At 34.7% G+C, this 22,269-nt stretch overlaps 1 protein-coding gene across 1 annotated transcript in view; it reads left to right on the top strand.

The window, feature by feature from the left end:
* Positions 1 to 9,111, top strand: part of PAWR (pro-apoptotic WT1 regulator) — a 100,478-nt gene extending 91,367 nt beyond the window's left edge. The window contains exons 4-6 of the mRNA XM_081058841.1: positions 1,390 to 1,537; positions 3,200 to 3,304; positions 5,552 to 9,111. Coding sequence (XP_080914967.1) covers positions 1,390 to 1,537; positions 3,200 to 3,304; positions 5,552 to 5,638 — 340 coding nt within the window. The 3' untranslated portion in view covers positions 5,639 to 9,111. The remainder of the gene's footprint in view (positions 1 to 1,389; positions 1,538 to 3,199; positions 3,305 to 5,551) is intronic.
* Positions 9,112 to 22,269: the final 13,158 nt, after the last annotated feature.

Raw genomic sequence — 22,269 nt, 5'->3', positions numbered from 1 at the left:
TTTGAATTTTATTTTCTATCAAAAGAAAAGCCATGCATAGGAAATTAATAGATCAGGAGTCCATTTTTTTAATCAAAATTTATTTTAGATGTAACTAACTTTGATGGATAAATGAATGAAACTGACTATTCTTGAAGGATTGAAGACAAATTTTGAAAAGCATCATTTTCTGCAGTTGGGGTAAAAGTTAAAAATGAATATCCTGGGCTTGCTGAAATTGCTTCAAAATCTGTTCTGTCAGCATATACCTGTGAAACTAGTTTCTGTTATGAGTACTATTTAAACAAAACATAGATGTAATTTAAATATACCACATCCTTTGTGAGCAGTGAGCAGCGTTATCATCAGTCCAATCTAGTTTAGGTAAAATAGCAAGTGTGGTAGCCAGCCTCCAAGATAGCCCCCAGGAACCATACTTCCTGGTCTTTACACCTGGTGTAATCCCCTTTCACATTGCGCACCGGGTTGACATGATAGTATGTCCCTTCTGAGATGAGAGCAGAACAGATACTGCAGCCTCTGTCTTGGTTGCTTTTTCACTTTCTCTCTGGAAACCAGCTGCCATATGGTGAAAAAGAGCCCATTGGATAGGCCCAAATACTGAGGAACTGAGGCTTCTGGCCAGCAGCCAGTGAGAAACTGAAGCCTTTTGCCATCAGCCACGTGAGTTTAGTGGCAAATTCTCCACTCTATGCAAGCCTTCAGATGACTTACCAGATTGATAGCTGTTTTCTATAATTATTTGCCTTTATGGATACTTCCAATGAAAAATATGCAGTTTTATGTAATTTTTTTCTGTTTATTCTAATTACATTACTGAAATACAATTTTATGGGTCTGAATCTAAGAACACATTTGATTTTGGACTTGTGTTTTATATGGCCTTTTTTTACTCTTATTTTTCCCAGTGGTTTATTTGATCTTACAAAAGTATTGATCCATGATGGATTGGAATTTTAAAAAAAAAAGGTTCTTCACAGATGGTCTCCATTAGCTCCTCATCACAGTACCGTACTCTTACCTTATCCTGACGGTCATCCTACCTTATTACAATTTGTGTATTCTCTGTTAAACTGAAAGCTCTGTGACCGGCAGAGGCCACGTCTGTGCTATTCCATCTTCAGTACCCAGAACAGTGTCTGGCAAGTAACAGTGACTCAGTAGATATTGGTCAGAAGAATTAAGGAGTGTTTTTCATTGTGTTGAATGAAAAATTTTTTTATTGTGTTGGAATAATGATTAACCTCTATAGTTATAAATAAGTTGGCAACTATAACCATGTGTCCTCAGGGGAATGGTAATTGTTTGCTGTGAATAGAAAATATTCTTAGCATTCTTCTGGTTGAGTATATTAGGTATTTTTATAAAATACAATTTTTATTTCCATAGCACAACCACTGCCTCTGAAGAAGATGTCTCAAGTAGATATCCCCGAACAGACAGAAGTGGGTTCAGCAGATATAACAGGGATACAAATGCTTCAGGTAATTTGGTCTCAAGTAGCACATTGGAAAAGAAAATTGAAGATCTTGAAAAGGTATGAATTACAAATTATTTAAGATTGATACAATTAATATACCATTTTGATTCCTTTTTTACTTGCATAGCAGCAGGGAAAGAAAATAAATTGAAATTTGTAGGAGCGAGACCGGGCCAAAAATGGAAAAGAATGAGCAGTAATTGACAATATCATGAGTGTTAAGTGGTATTTTCATGTATAGTCAAATTGTAGCTTTGAATCACTGTCTAAGTATATTTTTTTAGATGTGTTGTGGCATTTTTCTGATTTCCTTAATACTTTCCTATCCAGTCCTGTTGATGTTAAAACTTTTAAAAATAGAGCCATTTCTTGTATTCCTTAATATTTAATGGATACTCCCATTCTGCCAAGTGCTATCTCTAATATATTGAAAATAGTGTTCGCCTTCGGAATGGTTAGAAGTCTGTGTGGCAATATATACTACTATGTGTTTATTATATTATCTGTACAGATTGGCATTTGTAGACTTTCTTTTGGGTTCTGAATTAGCACCTAGAGCCATCTTTGATGCTTGAAACAATTTTAAGAATAAACTTGTTTATTGTAGTATTATCTCTGAAAACAACTTAAATGAATATGGGCATAAATTTATTAATCATGCGATCTCAAGTTTGTTCTGTAGAATCCAACCTCTGAAATTGATATTAATACTGAATTACTTTCTGATAGTTGAAAATATGTTTTGTTTTGCAGAATTGCAATTATTCCCTGTGATATAAAGATTGTTTTTAGTAGAGATTTAATTTTAAAGGTTTTCTTTTTGTAACATTATGATTATTTTTAGTTCACATCTGATCTTTAATACTAGGTTCTGTGGGCCTCAATTAAAAACTTTAAGGAATACATAGTTCAGCAGTTTCCAGGGATTCTTCTAAAAGGCTTTTCAAGTTCCACAAGAATTTAGATTGACTTGCTAGTAGTTGGCAACAGTTGATGAAGGAGGCTGGCCGGCTCGCTGCTTTCTCTGAGGGTCAATAGGCAAGAAACCACGTTCTGGGCAAGACCTTTTCAGTTCTGCTTCTCTTTTGACTCAGCCTAAGGCCCTGGATTCTAAATAAGATTTCTTTGAAAAAGATGTTGCATTATTTAAGTAACATAATTCAGTTCTTTCATTTTATTCATTGTGAGTTAACTAGCAGAGCCAGAAGTAAAATTGAGGACCATTGTTTTTCTCTTTAGACTTTTTCATAGAGCCATCTCCTTTTCTTTTCAAAACAATTAATCTATTTAAAAAATTTATTTTTCAATTACAGTTGACGTTCAATATTATATTAGTTTCAGGTATACAATAAAGTGATTTTCTGAAACTTTGTGTTTTTAATAAAACATTGAATTTCCTCAAACAGGATATTATCAATTAAAAAACTATTTCATTACTAATGATGGTGATAAGCTAAAGAGGATAGATAAGTCATTGAGTATTAGTATTTGTTAAAGACATAGATTTAATCAGAAATACACCTTACAACTCCATTTTTCCTCTTATTCTCTGGTTGGTTTCTGGGATGGGTTCTTCCTTTTCCTCATCAAGTCATATAAATTCATTGGAAATCTTCATATATCTAAGGTACTCCACTAAATTTGCCAGATGTATGTCACTTAAGATTATAAACAATCAATTACTTTACAATTAATAAACTTTGTAATTATATCTACTAGGAAGTATTACGAGAAAGACAAGAAAACTTAAGACTTGTGAGATTAATGCAAGATAAAGAGGAAATGATCGGAAAACTGCAAGAGGAAATCGATCTGTTAAATAGAGTGAGTCTTTACATATTTCAATTTCATGGTTTCCTTTTTCCTGGCAATTGGATAGAAATACATAAAGATGAAGGAATTATTTAATTTCATTGTTGACTTCATTCTTTTGTTAATGAGATAGTAATTTTTGGTAGTAAGAACCATCATTTCATTCTGTAAACTGATTTTTTGCTAGCCAGTTATGAGTTGCATTCACTTAATCCTTTTGTGAGGCTGGGCTGATGACTGGGTTTGTTCTGTGTTTTGTTAGAAGAGTCTGGAGATGAGAGGCAGCTTGGTTGCCACTGCACACACAAGGGCATTGGCAGAGTTGCCTCAGTGAAGAACTATAGTTACTACTTTCTTGCCATAGGAAATTCCAGATGCCTTTGTGTGTATTTTCACTGCATTTTTTTCGTCAATTAACCTGTTTCGCCCAAAAATAAGACCTAGCCGGACCCTCAGCTCTAATGCGTCTTTTGGAGCAAAAGTTAATACACGACCCGGTCTTATAGCTGGACCTATTTTCAGGGAAACATGGTGTACATATGTACCCCCAACTTTAGGTTTATTGGCCTTACCCCAAGGTCTCTCTGACAATTTTTTTGTAGCTCTTTGTTTTTCACTTTCCACCTTAGAATTTACTTTCCATCTAAGAAGAAGGTATTAATGCTAGATCATACTTAGGTAATGGTGATAAGAGATTCCATAGTTTTGCTTTTTAGAAGACTTTAGATAAGATAGAGGAAAGAAGTGTTTGCTTCAGGGAAAAAAGGACCAGATTCCTAATCCAATCTTAACTCTAACAATGACAGAAGAAAAAATAGAGAGGTTTCATTATGTGTAGAATAATAAAGCTCTAAGCCATTAACTACAGGTTATAGATGAGGACACTAAAACTCAGAGTTTAAGTTTCTTAAGGTAATATGTAGTAATCACACAGTAATCAGCTGAGCCAGCATTTGATCTCAGGTATTCAAGAGTCCTAATTGTAAACAAGCTCTTCCATTCTTGTAGACTGCCTTTGATCTTGGTTCAAAACCCAGGCGTTCTCTGTTGGTTCTGGACTATGGTATAATAAAATCTGCAAATAGTTTTGATGTTGATGATGTATTAACACTGCCTTAGGTACTGTGTGCATTAAAGGGAATAATAAAACACCTGTGCTTACAGAGTTTATAATCTAGTAATGAAATATGAATGTATTTTATAATTTAATTCTAAATCTTAGATAGGTCTCAGTTGTAGTCATTTTAGGAATCTTGTATCTTTATTGTTGTTTTCAACAGATTAATTTTTCAGCATCATTTAGTTTGTGAGTAAATGAAGATTGTTTTTTTACATTTTAAAATCATTTACCTAATTGTCCAGACAGAATACTACATTTATCAGAATACTGCTATCCAATAGCACACAGGCTCCAAATTTTAGTATTTTGAATTTCAAGGATATGTCTATAAATGTCTGCTTTTCCAACCATAAGTAAATAGTCTGCCTTGAAATAATGTTTCTTCTAACTAAAACTTAGAGTGGATTGTCTTTGTATTTACCAAATGGTTATTATATATATGGCACTAGGATTAATATAGTGGCTTTCAAGGTTTTTTTTTTTAAGCTCTAAAACCTTTCCCTCAAACAAAATGTCATAGAGAAGACTAATATATAAATTGAACTAGATCAGCTCTATATGCCCCAGATTGTTTTTTTCCATATGCCTCGGTTCTATCACTTCCTCATATGCGCACCTCACAACATGCACGCTGATAAAAAAAAATCACACAAGGTGGTAGGAGGACTTTTAGAACTTATACCTGGATTTTTTTTGATGCCTAATTTGACACATGGGTGCAGTTCCAGGTCCTGAACCTCATATTGCCCGCATATGTATTTTGTTTAGCCCTGATTTTGGGTAGAGGGGGATTTGTTTTTAAATAAAAACTCAAGTTATTTATATATTGGAAGATACACAATTAAAGAATTAAAGAATTCTGATTTTTTATGCCTTCTCTTGAAAAATTGAAAGATCTGGCCAGAGTTGGCTCATGTTTTGGTACCAGTGAGAGGAGCTGGGTAAGCGGATGCTCCTTTAGGTGGGACATAATCCCGTCTAAAGTTGTTTTCAGAATTTGCCCTCATTTCCAAATTAATTGCTTATATGAATTGTCTTTGATCTTTGAATGTGTATTTTTGAAGTGTTTTTAACCACCTTCAGAATATTTTAAAGTATTTTAAAAACTCACATACCACTTTCCTTTTTGTTTCCTTAAGGACCTAGATGACATAGAAGATGAAAATGAACAACTAAAGCAGGAGAATAAAACTCTTTTGAAAGTTGTTGGGCAGCTAACAAGGTAGAAGATTCAAGACTCAGTGTGGGAAAAAATATTTTAAAACTACTGATTGAATGTTATGGCTAATGTTAGGACAATATTCCTATGCTGCAATACATTAAGTATGTATATTTATTTCTAGTAAACAGTGGATGTTTATTTTCAAAATATTTCATTTTCATTATTAGTTTCAAAAAAGTATCTACCTGTTATTTCACAAATAAGTAACATCCTTCAGTTATTAAAATGATAGGTTATGCCTCTTGGTTTTTGTGTGGTATTCAAATAATATATGGTTTAAAGTCACAACCATTTGACTATATTTTATCTATGATAGTGCATTTTCTCCCTAAAGGAATATACATAGTCTTTGTTTACATGAATTCAAATACTTTTGGGGAGTTACCTGCAAATGCCTTGTTACTGATGTGTGTAACCTTTTATGTGTTGATGATTTACTCATAAAGATCTTTGTCTACTGTCATTTGTTCTTTGAACTTATTCTAAGCAGTTTAGAGTAATATAGAGTTACACTATTTTGTATAACAGTCATCTTTAAAAAGGAAAGCTATTATAAAAAGTCACTTAATTTCTTGTACTAGTTGGCTAAATATAAAATTTAAGAGAATACTTGAATTGTGCTATAGTAAATTAAAATGTACTATTTTGTATTTGAATATTGAAAAAATTTAAAATCACTTTAACGTCTGAAAAACACACAATTATAATTTTAATGTAAAATTTCTTACATAGGTACTACCTTTTCTATTAGTCCAAGGTTTATAAGTGACCATGGGATATGTAAAAAATTGTTAATTCATCAAGCTTGGAGAGTGTGTACAATTTCAGTGTATAAGAAAAAAATCCATATTTAATTATATGCATTAAAATCAAAACCAAGTTATTTATCCACACTTATAAAATCAAAACCAAGATATTTATCCACACTTAAAACATTTATACTTACATTACAAAAGAGTACATAAACAGAAATAGTAGTTAAATGCATTGTTTAATTTCTAACTTGGAGAATAACACTGACATAGTTGTTTTCATATCAGAGAATTCTTGCTTGCCCTACCTCAAATTTATGGGATTTTCTTCCTGACAGTGGATTTTTAAGAAACAGAATTATTTTGAAGAATTATAAAATTTTCTGTTAAATATCATTAGTGTTCAGAGTTGTTTTTTGTTATATTTTCATGTTGAGTAAGTAAAGCCCCTCCTTTAAAATATATTAAGAAATGTTGGCCTGTAGTTGACTCTCACACAGTATACTGATATCTTTTTATCCAGTAAACATACAGAAGTGGCTTGAACATACATAGCCATTTTGAGCACCCCGCTGATTTTTCTTCCTTCAATTGCCAAGCCTCTTCATTATTCACTATTAGAAAAAGTGGGAAGGTGAGACAGTTGGCAAAAATGTAGAGTGAATGATAAAATTCTGATGTTGGAAACAAAAACTCTGTGCAATTACCAGATTCCCCCCATCCCCAACCCCTTTCCATTTCAGAAGTTTCAACCTTGGCTGATTATCAGAATCACTTGGGTTGCTTAAAAAGAATTTCCTAGCTGTAGTTTCTAGGTAGTTTTAGGTTGAGACCCTGGACAGAATTTTTAAAGTTCACCATCTGATGATACTGATCATAACCTGGGTTTGGAAACAGCTGCCATTGCCTTTTTCCTTCTATCCATTCCATTGGAGACTCTGGAATTAACATAATTTTAGCTACCAGCATTTTCCCCCCTTCTATTTTATTTAATAAACCTGGTCTCGGGGGAAGGTTTTCTGTGTGTGTGTGTGTGTGTGTGTGTGTAATTTTGTTTTACCAAAAAGTTCAATGTTAGATTACCAAACTTGATATATTTGCAGAATTTCTGCATAAGGGCATCCTTTTCAGAGAATAGTACTGAGCCTGGGAACAGTGATCCACTACCCCACAGGTCAAAAGTGGTTTGCCAGGCTCAGTCACCGCCTTTGGCTGTGAGTTACTCATCTCCCTCCCTTTAGTTACCCTTAGGTGTGTGGTAGAAATACCGGTATTGTTTAGTTTCCCATCTACACTTTGGATATTATGAAAATGCTGTCAGTGTCCAGCCTTAAAAATATATTAGTGTATTGGTTTTCACTAAAAGAAGTATTTTGAATTTTCTGTTTAACCACATGTAATTAACAGACTATTCCACTTCCCTTTTTAAAATTATTCCAGTTATTAATACTTCCAAAGACTGAGCTGTTTTAAATTTTTTCCTTCAGTTTATCAGGAACATTCCCAACAATGATCTTGTACATAATGGTACCTAGGGCAAGTACAGTGCCTGACGACTTAGGCAAGCTTTCACATGCAGTCTTCCATCCTTATGTCACACATAGATTTTTACACTGAATGTTAAAAATTAAGTAGGATCTGTTATAATCTCTTTAAAATTTAGAAAAAGCATTGAGATTTTAAAAAGGTAAATACTTGTGCACTACCCTTAGAAAACTTGGCTATTGTCAATAAAATGATAGTATTTGTGAGATTATTAGTCCTATTCAGAAATAATATTGCTTATATTTCCTGGGAATTTGTGGCATAATAAAGCATATCCAAAGTTCTAATGTGTTTATATTATTTTCAAAACAATAAGGTTATTAACTTTAAAATGAACATGACTTGACTCCCTGATTTCTGACATGCATTAACTTGTAAATTACTGAAGTAATCTATATTTCATTTCTCCTGCATTGTTATTTTATTGCACTACAGTTACCTTTAAAGAGGAAAAGAAAGGCTTTAGGGTTTGTATTTCTAAGGAATTGACTAAATATATTGTAGTAGATTAGCACTATCACACTTGCTCAAGTAGTTTAAAACATAGAAAATTAAGTATGGGGCAGCAGATACATGAAGCAATGTATTTTTTTTAAATAACCTTTTAATTGTGGTGGAAGCAATGTATTCTTGTGGTAAAAAATCTACCTCAGTTACATGTTTTATGTTTTCTGGATTTTTATAATTAGAAATTAAAATGCAAGATTTTGTGTCCACTAATACTTTGTTGAATATAATACAAGTCAGTATATTAGATATATTCCAACACCGTAAGACAAAATAGGAAAGACCTTGGGTTTGATAATTGATGTGGTGTCCTAGACAATACTCACATGTCCAGTGATAGTAATCTTTCATCTTTTCTGCTTTATGATCTTGAATCAGTGCCTCGTAAGTTCCATGCAATGTTGGCACTTAATAACTTTTGTTAATATTGTGTTAAAGATTCAGGCATATATTTTTATCTTGTAAGAAACCAAATACATCATATTTTCATTGGGGGAAGATATGTTAAGTGAAAAATCAACCAGCATTCAGGAATGTGAACTTTAAAATAACATGTTAGAGTCTGTGCTATAGATTCTGTTATTATATCTCAACAATTCCTAATGTGTAACAGTAAACTTCTTTTGTATTGGAACTGTGCTCGCTCTCAATAAAGGACATCCCATTGACTAGCATTCTAGTTTATATTATCTTAGAACCTGTGACACTTTTCTTGTTCCATTAAACTGAAAGCATAACTAATAGACAATGAACATTTTGCTCATCAGGGGCCTCAGCAAAGGCAGTCCCCCCCGTGCTGATAAGTTTCTCAGTGATGCATAGAAGTTGTTTGTTTCATATTTAGTGTAAAGACTTGAACCATTCATTACCCAAGAAATCTTGAGCCCATATTTTTTCATTTTACTTAGCTAGAATCTCATAGCATGTTAAAGTCATATGCCCATCTCCGAAATAATTATGTGTATGTGAGAGGAATATTGATGAGGGGGTTTACATTAAATTTTCATATCTATTCTTTCTGCAAGTATTTAATAGTCACCTGGGTATACAATTACAGATGTTACAGAAGTTGGAAAAAAAAAAGGCATAGACCAGCCCTTCCAAGTAGCAGTGTACAGTCTTATGTAGTGTGACTCAGTAGCACAAAGTGGGATCAATCCCAAGTATCATTACCTGGTCTAACCTGAATAGTTCATTCAAAAGTGTTTTTTGGTATTAATCGTTCAATCATTGTCTTTTAGGTCTGGTTAGTTAATAGGTATTTTATTTGCTGCAGTATTTACTGAATGGTGAATGCATAATTAGACAAATATGCAGTATGAAAAGAACATTTTAAAGGAATTTATAGCAGTAATGAAATAAAAAGAATTCAATGTATGTCATATACACCCAAACTGTTGATGGTATTCTAGTGTGATTTTTAAGTTAGTTTTTCTTTCTATACTGTTGATTTCTGGTTTGTTTTAGGTATTTAAGTCTAATGCATTGTTCACATATGGGCCGTCACTTTGATAATAATAGAACGATCACTTGATGGACATTTATTATCTGCCTGTTTTGTTTCCCCCCTCTGAATACCTAATATGTGTATATATTTTTGGTGAAATTGTTTCTTGAAAGATTTGGCTATGCTATTCAGGGTTTTTGTATAATTATGTTTTTCTTCTAAATTTGAGTATCAGGTGGCTGCTGCTACCAGCAAAGATGATATGAAAGCTAAAATTTAATGTTGAAAAATCAGCTAATTCAGATAATTCAAATATTTGTAGACAAACATCTAGATAATTTATTGATCACATTAGTATTGTGTATACAGCTTTCATAATTCCCATTGGCATAAGTTTTCATTGTGGAGTAGTCAGCTTGATTCACTTTTAATATGCTTTGCATGTAAAGTCAGACCCAATAAAAATGTAAATTTTCATTTATTTTTTAACACTGGTTAATTGTTTCCTTCCTGTACTATCAGTAAAACCCAGACCATGAGTTTTACTTTTGAAGTTAAAGGATATTGCTAATATTCTAATTAATTTATGTGCTTCTTACTGAAACAGTATGCAATACTTTAAAAATCTTTGGCATAGTATTGTAGAAAGAATAATGTTTTAAAAAATAAATGTAGTGTTGATAAGATCTGAATACATTAATGGTGAGGCTTCTTGAATAAGTGAGAAGTGTACGCGTGTTCAACCCGACTGAAAATTTTAATTGTCTCTGTTTTAAAACTGCATGAGTAATTTCTTAATTCAAAACTATAACTGTTATCAACTAAATCTGATGGTGTCCAAAGAATTTCAGTTCCTTCATGGTTTGAAAAAGATAAGTAGGGGTCTAGGAATGTAAAAATCTAGCCTTTGTTTTTTTAGTAAATGGTTTACATAACCTTTTGCTAACGTGTCATTCTTTATCCACCTGCACAAGCTAATCAGTCTTCTTTGCTTCTAGAACTCTAAATTAATCTTTTCAGTAATGTCATACATGTCTAACAAGTGAACAAGCATCCTTCAGTCAGACTGTTTAGATAATGTCTCAAGTCCTCATATAAGGACATACTTCATTATTGGAACAAGCCTATTGAAAAAATTTGCAAGATCTCCTAGTCTTAATTGGAACTGGTGCCATTTATCTTAGTCTTCATCAAATCTCTCTTTTTTTCTTATACTAGATTCACTCATTGTGCACACAATTCTATCAGTGGCTGTAAATACCCACATATTTTCTTAATCTCAGGCCTCCAGCTTCTCTTTTCACCTCTACAAGAGGTTACATTTTATTCCTGGGCAGCTTCTTGGAAAGAATTTATGTAATGCTGGGCCTTCATGTTAAAGAGATAGATAAAGAGATATAATATATTTTACACTTCAATTATTTTATTTTGATGTTTAACCAGGCAAGGTTAAAAAAAAAGGAAGCTAGAAAGCAAAACTTCCTTCTTAATGCTGGAACAAATATACAATTTTACTCTCACTTTCAAAAAACTTCTGTGACTGAATAAAGATGCTTTTAACAAAGGGAAAATCTCTCTAATTGGTGTCAGATAGTTAAGCAATATGAAAAAATTAAGATGAGCCAATTAGGAACGGTAGATTGGACTTCAACTTTGTATGTGTGAAAGACAAAAGCTTTGACTGTATGTTTTTCACATTAAAGTGTGAAAAATTATTCTGTATAAATTAGTCTTAATCCATATATGATTAGTTGCCATCCCTGTTTAGATATTCACAATCTTTATTTTACGGACTTTTATTCAGAGTTTTAGCATTCCTTTAAAATGTGAACTATTAACTGTGGTTAAACAAAGGTTGATCATGTCATCAGTGGGCATTGTAGTTTTATGGAAGCAAATTAAGAAAAATTAATAGAAAGGTATCTGGTTTCTTTTATTACTTGTATAGTATCAGTATAAACAAAGTTATCAGTCAAAGGCATAGGAAAATCCCATTTGAAGAACTTGCAAATCACTTTTGGTAACAGTACATTTGATACAGTGTTAGAAAAGTTGGAAAATTATTAGCCTTCCATAGAAGATTGAAAGTTTCATGTAAAGATGACTCAGAACAATGAAGGACATCACTGATTTAAGGTAAAATTATGCCAGTAAGATCATATTAACTATTATTTGCTATTTAAAGTAAATCAGTGATAATTGTAATGGGATGAATAAGGGAACACTTTGGAAATGCCGGTAGATGATCATAGGAAGCCTAAAAGTGCCGCTTGTTTCTTCTAACACTTTTAAGATCTGTATACCTTAAGAGGTACAGCTAAGCATAGAGACTCAGTTAACAATTTGAGCATAACTTTAACCCTAATTTAGTGTAGCATAAAAATGTTTCCATAATTAGTAAATTCAATAGTTGTATGTGCCAGGCATTGTGTTAAGTGCTTTAAATGTTGCTTTTATTTGATTCTTTGAAACTCATGCAAGTTACAGATTGGGAAGCATAATTTGCCCAAGGTCACAAAGCAATGTTTTGTGCCTTATGCTATGACAAACTCACTTTTATGATATACCGTAATCGTTGTCCCATTAAGTATTTTGCCAGTGGTTTTCAAAGTGTGGTCCATGCGCTAGTAGATTTGGCTTTACTTAGAAACCTGTTAGAAATATAAATTATTGGGCCCCACCCAACACCTGAATGAGGTGAGGCCCTGCAATCCATGTTTTAACAAGCCCTTCAAGTGATTGTGATGCAGGTCTAAGCTTGCAAATTTGCATTATTCATTTATATTTTTAAGCAAAGATCTTGGTCTTTTTGGACATCGTATAAATAACTGACATGAACTTGTAGAAAAAAAAGTGATCTTTTCATTGTTGCTTACACTGCAAAAAGATTGTATCGGGAAAAGCCTCAGCATGGATATTGGCAGTTTGACATAAACCCATTAGTTTAGTATTATCTCTGGAACTGAAATGGATTCTTAAGTCCAAGAGACTGGAATGCAATCTTTGTTTTTCTGTTAAGGTCCAGTCGATCTCTGTTGTTGCCTGAAGGTTTTGGGTAACATGCATTCTTGTGAAATTTTAAAACTTTATTGAAACAAATAAATGTATGTTTCATCAGAGTTATAGTTTTGTTTTTGTTGTTTTTTTTTTGCATGTATGGACATTGTGAGGTGGTCCATGGGGAGACTGAATCTTTAAAGAATACTCTCTGAACTTAGAAAAATCAGTAACATTTTTCAGCTAATCGATCAGTAAGAAATCCACAATATTGCATCCCAATGAGTAAAGAAAAAAAGTTTATTTTTATCAATTTGGATCATTTTTTTCTTACATGATGACATAGTTAAGTAAGCTACTTAAAACAAACTGTAGTTTTAGATTAATGAATTATTGTGAAGTTAGTTTAGGGTACTTGATTAACCCACACCCAGTTTCCACTGTTAATGTCTAAATGTTAGTATGGTGCATTTGTCATAATTAGTGAACCAGTATTCATAATTATTATTTACTGAAGTCCATACTTGATTCAGATTTCCTCAGTTTTTCCCTGTTCTCCTTTCTTTGTTCCAAGATCCAACCACGTTACATTCAGTAGTCGTTTCCTAACTCTCCTCTTCATTGGGAGTTTCTTAGACTTGACTTGTTTTTGATGACCATGACAGTTTTGAAGATTACTAGTCAGGAATCTTTTGCTTCTTACTATGGACATTTTCAGATATACAAAAAAGTAGACAAAGTAATTACCTGTATCTTTGCAATCTTATTTTACCCCTCGTTTTTTTTTTGCTAGGGTATTTTGTTTTTCTTTTATTTATTTTGCTGGGATGTTAAAGTTAATTTTCAATCATTCAATCATTTAACCTGTAAATACTTGATAATGTATCTCTAACAGATAAGGACTTAAAAAATAACCACAATATTATCATACCTAACACATGGAGTGCTAATTTCTTAACGTTATCTATTTAGTTCGGGTTCTCCTGAGATCAAGCCTGCAAGAAATTTATGGGGGGACAACACCTGTGAGGAAAAATGGGGCCAAAGCTAGGGGAGGTTGGGAGACCTCAGTACAGGTCTGACTGATGTGAAGTAGGGAGGGAAGGGCGATGGGGGAGCAGGAAGTCTTAATCCACAGTGCATTTGGAGGAAAGTTTTCGCAAGGCCTCAAGGCATAGGTGCCTTCCCAGAGTAGGGCCACATCTTGCAGGAATGGGCTTGCCTTTGTGTTCCTGCTCTGCTCCTGTGTTGGCTGGGCACAGCCGGTAGGCAGCAGGGCCTCAGGTGAACACCCGTGGTGGTGCATTCAGACCACAACGGCTGCAACTGGCAGTAAAACGACTGGAGGAGCTTGCTGATGCTGGTTTTCATGGCTGCCACATCATGGAATCGTTTGTATTCACATTTCCCTGGATACCTCAAAAATGTCCTTTTACTGTTAGTTTATATAAAGAGCGAAATGAGAGCCATCCATTGCATTTGCTTAATATAGCTCAGTCTTTTTTTAACCTATAAAATCAGATTCCTAATTTTTATGCCATTTTTCAAATTGAAGAAATTAGATTATTTGTTCCGTGGAATTTTCTACATTTGCATTAGACTGACTGCATCTACCTTTCTATTTTCTATAAATTGTTAATCGGATGTAGAGGCTTTATTAGATTCAATGTTTCATAGGTGGCCTGTACTTCGAACCAATTGAATCACATCAGAAGGTGCATAATGCCTGGTTGTCTCACTTTTAATGTTAAGATTGATTAACAGATTAGGATGTTGTTTGCTTAATTACTCTATTTTAAAGTTCCCCATCTACGTTTTATGTAATGGTTTTAGCAAACATTGATAATTATTGCCCAGATCCAATATATCATTAGGTATTGCAAAGTGATAGTTTTCTAACTCTGTCATTCTAATTCCATTGTTGGAATTCTTTAAAGAGAAACTTTACTTGGTTTCCCTAAAATATAGGAAAGATAAGATCACATTGATTCTTTTTATTTTCCAATTTTACAGTAATGGGCCAGAACCCAGGCAACCTCTGAAGCTGTTTTATTTTAATGTATTTAATTTGTTTTAATCCATTGAAGTCCTTATTTGTTTATGTCCAAATTGTCCCAGGTTTGGCCAGTGGATGCCCCTTTCAGATTGGCTCCTGTGTCCTTTCGGTCATCAGTAGCTTCCTTGTTTTCTGGCATAAGGTGTTCCAGTCTCATCTTGTACGAATACATTTTGTTTTCAGGACCTGAAATCAAAAGCTAGTTAAGCTACCTTTATTTGTAGAAAATTAAAGCCTTGCCAACCATCTAAATTCAGATGCTGTAGAAACTAGAGGGCATTTATAGAGCTCTTCTTAACTAAAAGTTATAAGGACATTGAAACATTTTCCAACTTGTACTTTTACTGGAAAATTTTAAGACCATGACGGAAATGGGCATGTTTCTTAGCCACTTCTCATTTTTCTTATTCATTTTCTGTGCAAATGGTATGCAGAGCTGTAATATATTTTGAATTTTTTTTGAAAATTTAAATCTATTCATGTCTGTTTAGAACCTTCGGGAGATTGTAAGTCAAGATTATTTTTTTTTGAGTAGTTAAATCAGTTTAGTGTTTAAATTAGGATGCAGTCACGTAAGTGTAAAAGTATAGGGATACTCATTGAGTTGGATGTGAAAAGACATCAGCTCATCTCATGTAATACGTTAAGCTAAATTCATAATAAAAATGTGATACCCAAATTATGGTCCCTGCCGCTCCCCCCCCCCATTAAAATCTGACCCAAACTCACAGTGTGGGTTTTATTTTAATAGAGACTTCCATCTCCAGTCACGTCTCAAAGAGGGTCTGTGCAGAGGTGCCAGGGATTGGTAAGTTTCCGCAGCGGGTTCTGAGGCAATTCTGAGGGAGTCCCAGACTCCTTGCGGTCCTGGATGTGAGGAGAAGTGTTCATGGTGGCTGGTGGCAGGTTGTGAAGTACTATGTGACTGAGCCACCAGGAGTTCTTACAGTTCTTAACAGTGGTTAGGATAAAGCCCAGTTGCTGGCAGCCGTCACACATGGGACCACCTGACAATTAATATTGGCAAAAACCCTTTCCTCTACTCCTGCCAATCCTTCCATCCAGAAAGAAGACTCCATTCTATTATTCCAGATTGTGGAAACCAGCTGGAGCCTAGAATTCTTACATTTTGTATCTTGTGTTGGTTCACCAGTATTACTGTATACGATTCTGTGCGAGACTCTCTTACAGGTACTACGGACATAGCCAGGAAAGACAAATCCTGGCCTACACCATGGTATTCTTTGTTGCCCAATGAAAGAGTAGACAGGATTGAGGAGCGGTAGCTTCTCCGGTTGTCCTTTGGATCTTTCAAAAAGATGAGAATTGAAATTCACTTGTCTTTTGACAGATAGTAGCCTGAATACATGTCATGGACTATAGTTAGTGTTATAAAATCACGCTGATAGGTCTGATGTTTGGAAAAAGACAGATTTATTCCCCAGGTCTTGAGAAATTGGGAATGATTGGGGATTTAGAACATAAATTCCTATTTTCATTAATTTGTTACATGAATTTTTATTTTTGTCCCAAACGTGTCATTAATGTCCAGCCAATGCTAGTAAGTCCTCAATGGGGTGGTCAGCCTGCACATTTTCTAGTACATTCTGATCATCTGAAGCATTTGTGATTATTCACAGTTTCTATGCTTAATTTTGTAATGGCTTTCCAAATATCTGTATTCTTATACGTCATAAAATTCCCAAAGTCAACCACGGTTAAAACAATTTCTTCCGGTGTTTTTCTTCCCTTCAGAGCTCTGCAATTGAGGTGGAACTAAGTACAGTGTGCTGTACAAGCTTTTCATATCTAGTTACTTGAGAAACACTTCCCCTATGGTGAAATCATCATCCATTGACTTCTTTCTTTTTTTGAAATGGAGTGGTCAGGCTACTTTATCCTTTTCCTGTGATTCTTGTCTAAAGATATGTTTTGTTTGGGAAGAACATATGTGGGAGAGTTAGATCCAATTTTGAGGATTTACCCCTTACAAACTTAAAGTAGCAATTCGCCTTTTATACTTAGATTTTTAAAAACTCTAAATGAAGATAACAAATTGGTAAGAGCTATTTCCTTTTCCCAGGATACTGGAAAAGGTTCTCTCTCTTGGTCTAAAAATGGCTTTATACAATCTTCCTGACTAACTTTTAAAAAGCTGACTGTGTAGATGGGGAAATAAGACTAAGAGGGATGTTTTATTGACTTTGAGGTCATATGGTGATATAAATGGAATCAGATATCTTGCAAGTACCTGCTAATTGAGGAGTCTGACCACTACTAAGATTAGTCTGCAACAGGTCTCCTTAGAGGGAAGGTTAGAGATTACAAAATACCTTAAAACCATAGATAAAGGAAGTTGTCAAAATTTTCTCATTGGAGGGAGAGTAGAAATTAACTTTTATCCTTGCATCTTTAGAATATGCTTTCAGTTCAGTGTTACAAACAGACAGTTGTTTGGGTTTGTTTGTTTGAATTCCTATAAGAGTTTATTTGAGCTAAACTAATGGGGAGCAAGATGTCAAATACTCTCAGTTGGTTGCAGTTTCTTTAAGGGTGATAACCCCTCTACTCCTGCATCACCCTGAATCCATAGGAATACCCGAATGAGTCAGATTGTAATGTGCATAGGCAGAGGAGGGAAAGATGAATTCCTTAAAGGAATCGGGAGAGACTCTTTAGGACCTAGCATATTTAAGGCAAGCTTTGAAGGAACTAGGGAGGGAGGGTTGGTTATCAGTCAGAGCCAAGACTATTTCGAAAAATATATTCAGCATCTGATGAACCATGACATTACACCTGAGGGCTGCTCGGTTTTTCTCATACACCACCTAATGAAGTGGTGGCTTCCAAGTTGGACCCACTTGAATTCAGATCCAGGCCATACCACTGTACGCTGTGTGACCTTGGACAAGTTGCTTTATAATTTTCTCATCTGCAGCAAGGACAAACTAGTGCCTAACTTGGTTGGGTTATTGTGGAGAATAAATGAGATAATGCATGTAAAATGTATGACAGTGCGTGTTTATACCTATGATGGGAGAATTAAAACGAAGCACGTTTTATAGTGATTTGTACCAGTGAAGAAGTTGAGAATTTATAATGGTTGCCTTGCTAAAATTTGAAAAAAAAAAAAAGGGGGTCATTGGGAAGCTCTGGATAAGTAATAAAACTCATCTGGTCTTACACTTCTGTTTTTCTAGGGCGGCTGTCTGTCCTTAGAAGTCCACTTGAAGCATGTCAAAACTCTGTCCTAAAGAAGAGTGCAGGATGTATTGATAGAAATGTAATGCAATCTCCATAGCCCCTGGTAAATTGTGGCTACTCAAGAAACATTGAACAAAGTTTTGGGTAAAGGAAAACATCTTTTAGAAAGAGATTCTTGAGTTAGTTTGCTTGAGAAGAAAATATTTCTCAGTTAGGTCTCTCTTCCCCTCAAATCCCCAGGCTCAACCTGGGCCTATTTTCCTACCAAGAAATGTCCCTGCCCGAACTCCTGAACAAATATATTCCGGGGCAGTATCATTAGCCAAGGTGATACAGGAACTAAACAAACAGGATGAATCAGCTAGAATTCATGAAGCTTGGCCATAGGTCAATTTCTTTCTCTAGTTCTCCATCTGTTTCTCCAGGGTACCTGATTGCTGGTAACCGGTACATCCTGATAGCAGAGAACAGGAAGCACATCAAAGCAAGAAGTTGTTTGTCTACTGACCTGCTCCTGTGTAACAAGCAGTTTTTGTTGTTTGGGATACTAGAAGGCAGTGAAACAGGATGGGCATGGTAGGTGCCCGTACTAGGGATGATTTTCTATTACTGTGGCAGAACGCCACAGTGGTACTTGAAAGGGCTAGAACAAAACATCTTTCCTCCTGAATTGCGCAAGTGTGAAAATAATGTTTGTCTTATGACCTAGAAAAAGAATCTTAACTAGAATGTGGATCTTTTATTTGTCTGATTATATGAACTAATTGAAGTCATACAGTCTAAATTCCTTTTGTTGTATTTTCTCCAACATTATATTGGATCTTCATACTTGTCTATTCTTAGACCTTACATATCAATGAGTATCACTCTAGTAGGATGGTACTCTGCTCAGCTTAAACATGGGTGATTTACTTGTCATTATAAGACATTGGTAGCATATCAGAAAAAAAGTGTAACTCTATTAAGTCCAGAGTAGTAGCAACTTTTTTCACATGAGTGAGATTGATGAGAAAACTTCAACTAGGCAGTTTCTTTTTAACTAAAACTATTTGGGACTTGAGTTTAAATTGTTGGGTTACGGACTTCAGTTTAAATTGGCAGGGTTACCAAAGGTAACATGGATTTAAAGCAGAGAGATGGATTTTCTTAATATCTAAAAGATGGACAATTAAGCCACTAAACAGAAAAAGAGATTACAAGGGTACTGTACTTTTAAAATATATTCCCCATTTTTCAAATGTTTAGTGCACAAAGGAAAAAGCTATTTCTGAAATAGTGAAAGGCTGCTGTCTCTAGGAACAACACTAGGGCGTCCCTTTTCTCTCATTTGCACCCTTTCTGATGGCTACTTCAGGATGGCATTGCTTGAGGGAAGCTTGTCCAGTACCGTCAGCGAATGGTGCAGAAGAATTGGCATTTGGTGTCTGAGTGCATTTTCTTTTGAAAACCCTTGGGAGGTTTTCAAATACCTGTTAAGCGAATATAAGAATGAATGAATGAGTGAGTGAGAGACATTGGTTGCTACTTTGGCCTGACTGACTCTTATTTATTACAAGTTTTGTGACCTTTAGCGTGTGACTGTACCCATGGCTGTTCCTTGTCTATAAAGTGGAGTGAATAACACCTACCACATAAAATACTTAATAAAAGCTTATTAAATATCTGAATTAATCACTAAATCCAGTTTCGATATACTGAGTCCAATTTTCTGGGGTCTGGGAATTTGCCTTTTTGCAAAATCTGGTGAGTCTTATGCGTACCCCAAATTGAAAAACCACTATTTAAACTCTGCTACATATTGGGCAGCACATTATAGTACATGCCCAAGGTGATAATAAAATGAATCAGACTGTCTTTAATATGTTTACCTATAAAGGATAGACATAATGTGAACGAGCACAGAAGAAACAGATTAATTCCCTGAAAGAACTGGTGGAACTTCTTAAGGCTCTACCATTGGTAAGGATTAAGCAAGAGTTTTAAAAATGCCTCGATCATTATGTATTACAGGGTAAAATGCCAAACTATTGGTATTGTGATTTCCACATAGGCTTTGTCCACCCACTCCGTACGTTTCTTTCTAATATGTAAGGATTGTTCATATTTCTATAGATCTCTAGCTAATTTATACATTTCTTTGGGTGACTACACTACCTTTTCTGAAAGATTTTTCTGACTTTTTACTGTTTTGTTCCGGTGACAGAGTTCCAGCAGGTAGTTTTTCTTTCAGTTTCTGTAAACCAGGTTATGCATTTTCTCATTTCCAGTTTTTGTGACTCTGAAAAAAATTTTCATGAAAGTGAAATTTTATTACAAACTCAACATTGTATCCTGAGACTCATTAGAAGATTTAAGAAAATTCACTTTTTTTAAACTGTAGAAAAGAAATCCATTTAGTTAACTCTCATTGAGTCATGTTTTTCTTGTGGATTAATCAGATTCTTTGCTCTGCATTTACAGCTTTTCTTTTCTCCGTTTCTTTGCTTGTTAGGCATGAATAGAGAAAGAGAAAGAAGCAGGTCTGGTAAAAAGAATTAGCATGGGAACCGAAAGAAACTGCGGGCTAAAGTAAGGCTCAGCATAGAGAATTCTGTTGCTATTAGACAGGGTGTTACAGGTCCTATCTTGTTAGCAGAGGTGTAACCTGATGATCTCAGCATGGTTAGTGTATTGATCAGAGATTTTGACCTTTAATCCTGCCACTAACTTGCTATGTAACTTGTGCAAACCAATCCGTCTATTCATGTAATAGGGAAAATGCCTACATAATTTTGGATTCACGGTCTAAAGCAGGGGTGTCCAAACTGCGGCCCGCGGGCCAACTGCGGCCCCCGATCCATTTTTTATTGGCCCGCAGCAAATTCCAAAAACATGTTTAGTTTACTTAAATAAACCAGGTGAGGCAATACGTACTTCACCTCGAGTGAGTGGCCCGGCTGTTTGTGTATTTTAGCGCATATGGCCCTTGGTGAAAAACGTTGAAAAAAGTTTGGAGACCCCTGGTCTAAAGGGATCGCAGTAAAAGGAATTTGAAGAATGCACTGTATGTGAACACAGTATTCTAGATACTAAATAAGAAACCTCAAAAAGAAAAAACGTACCTAGTCACTTAAGATATTACATGAGATGAAACTGGAAATGGGCTTTCTCTCTCTTTTCAGAATCTGTATACCAGTAGCATTATTAGGTACTATATAAAATATTTTAGAATTAATGATTTTATATCGCTTATAAAATTTAAAGAATCTTTTTAATGCCCATTTAATAGTGTGTAAAACGCCTAGAATTTAAGGAACTTGCCCCACGTTAACTAGCTAAATAATGCTGAAATGAGGGCTAAAATAGTTTTTCTGATTTTATGTTCACCAAATGACACGCTCTAAGCAGTGAACATTTTTGTTCTATTTCTAGAAGTCTGATGTGTCTATAGCCTGCTATCATGTTATCTGTTTATTTTTTATTTTTAAGGCAGATGATATAGTGTTAAAGCAAAACCAAAAATTTGGGACTAAGCAGGGATCTTCTGAATCATAAAGAGGAATGCTTCATATGTTTGTAGCATAACAGATCCCCATTCCCTGGCATAAAGGAGACAAAAACTTAAATTTTAAGCTAAATTTAAATTCAGAGAAAGGAGAACACTGATCAGATGTGTATCCACCACCTGTCGTGATCTTGGACGTGTCATTCGCCCTTCCTGAGCCTCTCCTTCCTAATCTACAAAATGGTCATAATACCATCTGTTTCTATATCATGCAGGTGCTTTGGAGGATCAGAGCTATTGGGGAAGTTTGTAACATGAGCTACGACAGTATTGGTGGCTTGCCACTAATATGAAACCACACGTAGCAATTATAGTATTAGCTCTTCTATTGTTAGCAAAAGAAATTGACTTTATCCTTTAGAGGTAAGTCTTGACTTTAAAAAAAGGTTAAAAAAAAAAAAGTTCTAACATCCTGTGGGTTAAAAGAATCGAAAAGCTATTGATTGTCAGAATCAAAAGGGAGGTTTTTAATTTAGCTTCTAAATCACCAAAATACGCGTATAGAGCAGATAAAACGTAAAGCTTATGTTCACAGATTTCACAACATACAGAAAGAAGAGAGGTGGCAGGGGGGAGAAAGGCT

This window comes from Rhinolophus hipposideros, assembly GCF_964194185.1.
Source record: "Rhinolophus hipposideros genome assembly, chromosome: 9".
NCBI classification, from domain to species: Eukaryota; Metazoa; Chordata; class Mammalia; order Chiroptera; family Rhinolophidae; genus Rhinolophus; species Rhinolophus hipposideros.
Note: the sequence above shows the minus strand (reverse complement) of the source record. Positions and strands in the feature narration are given on the sequence as shown.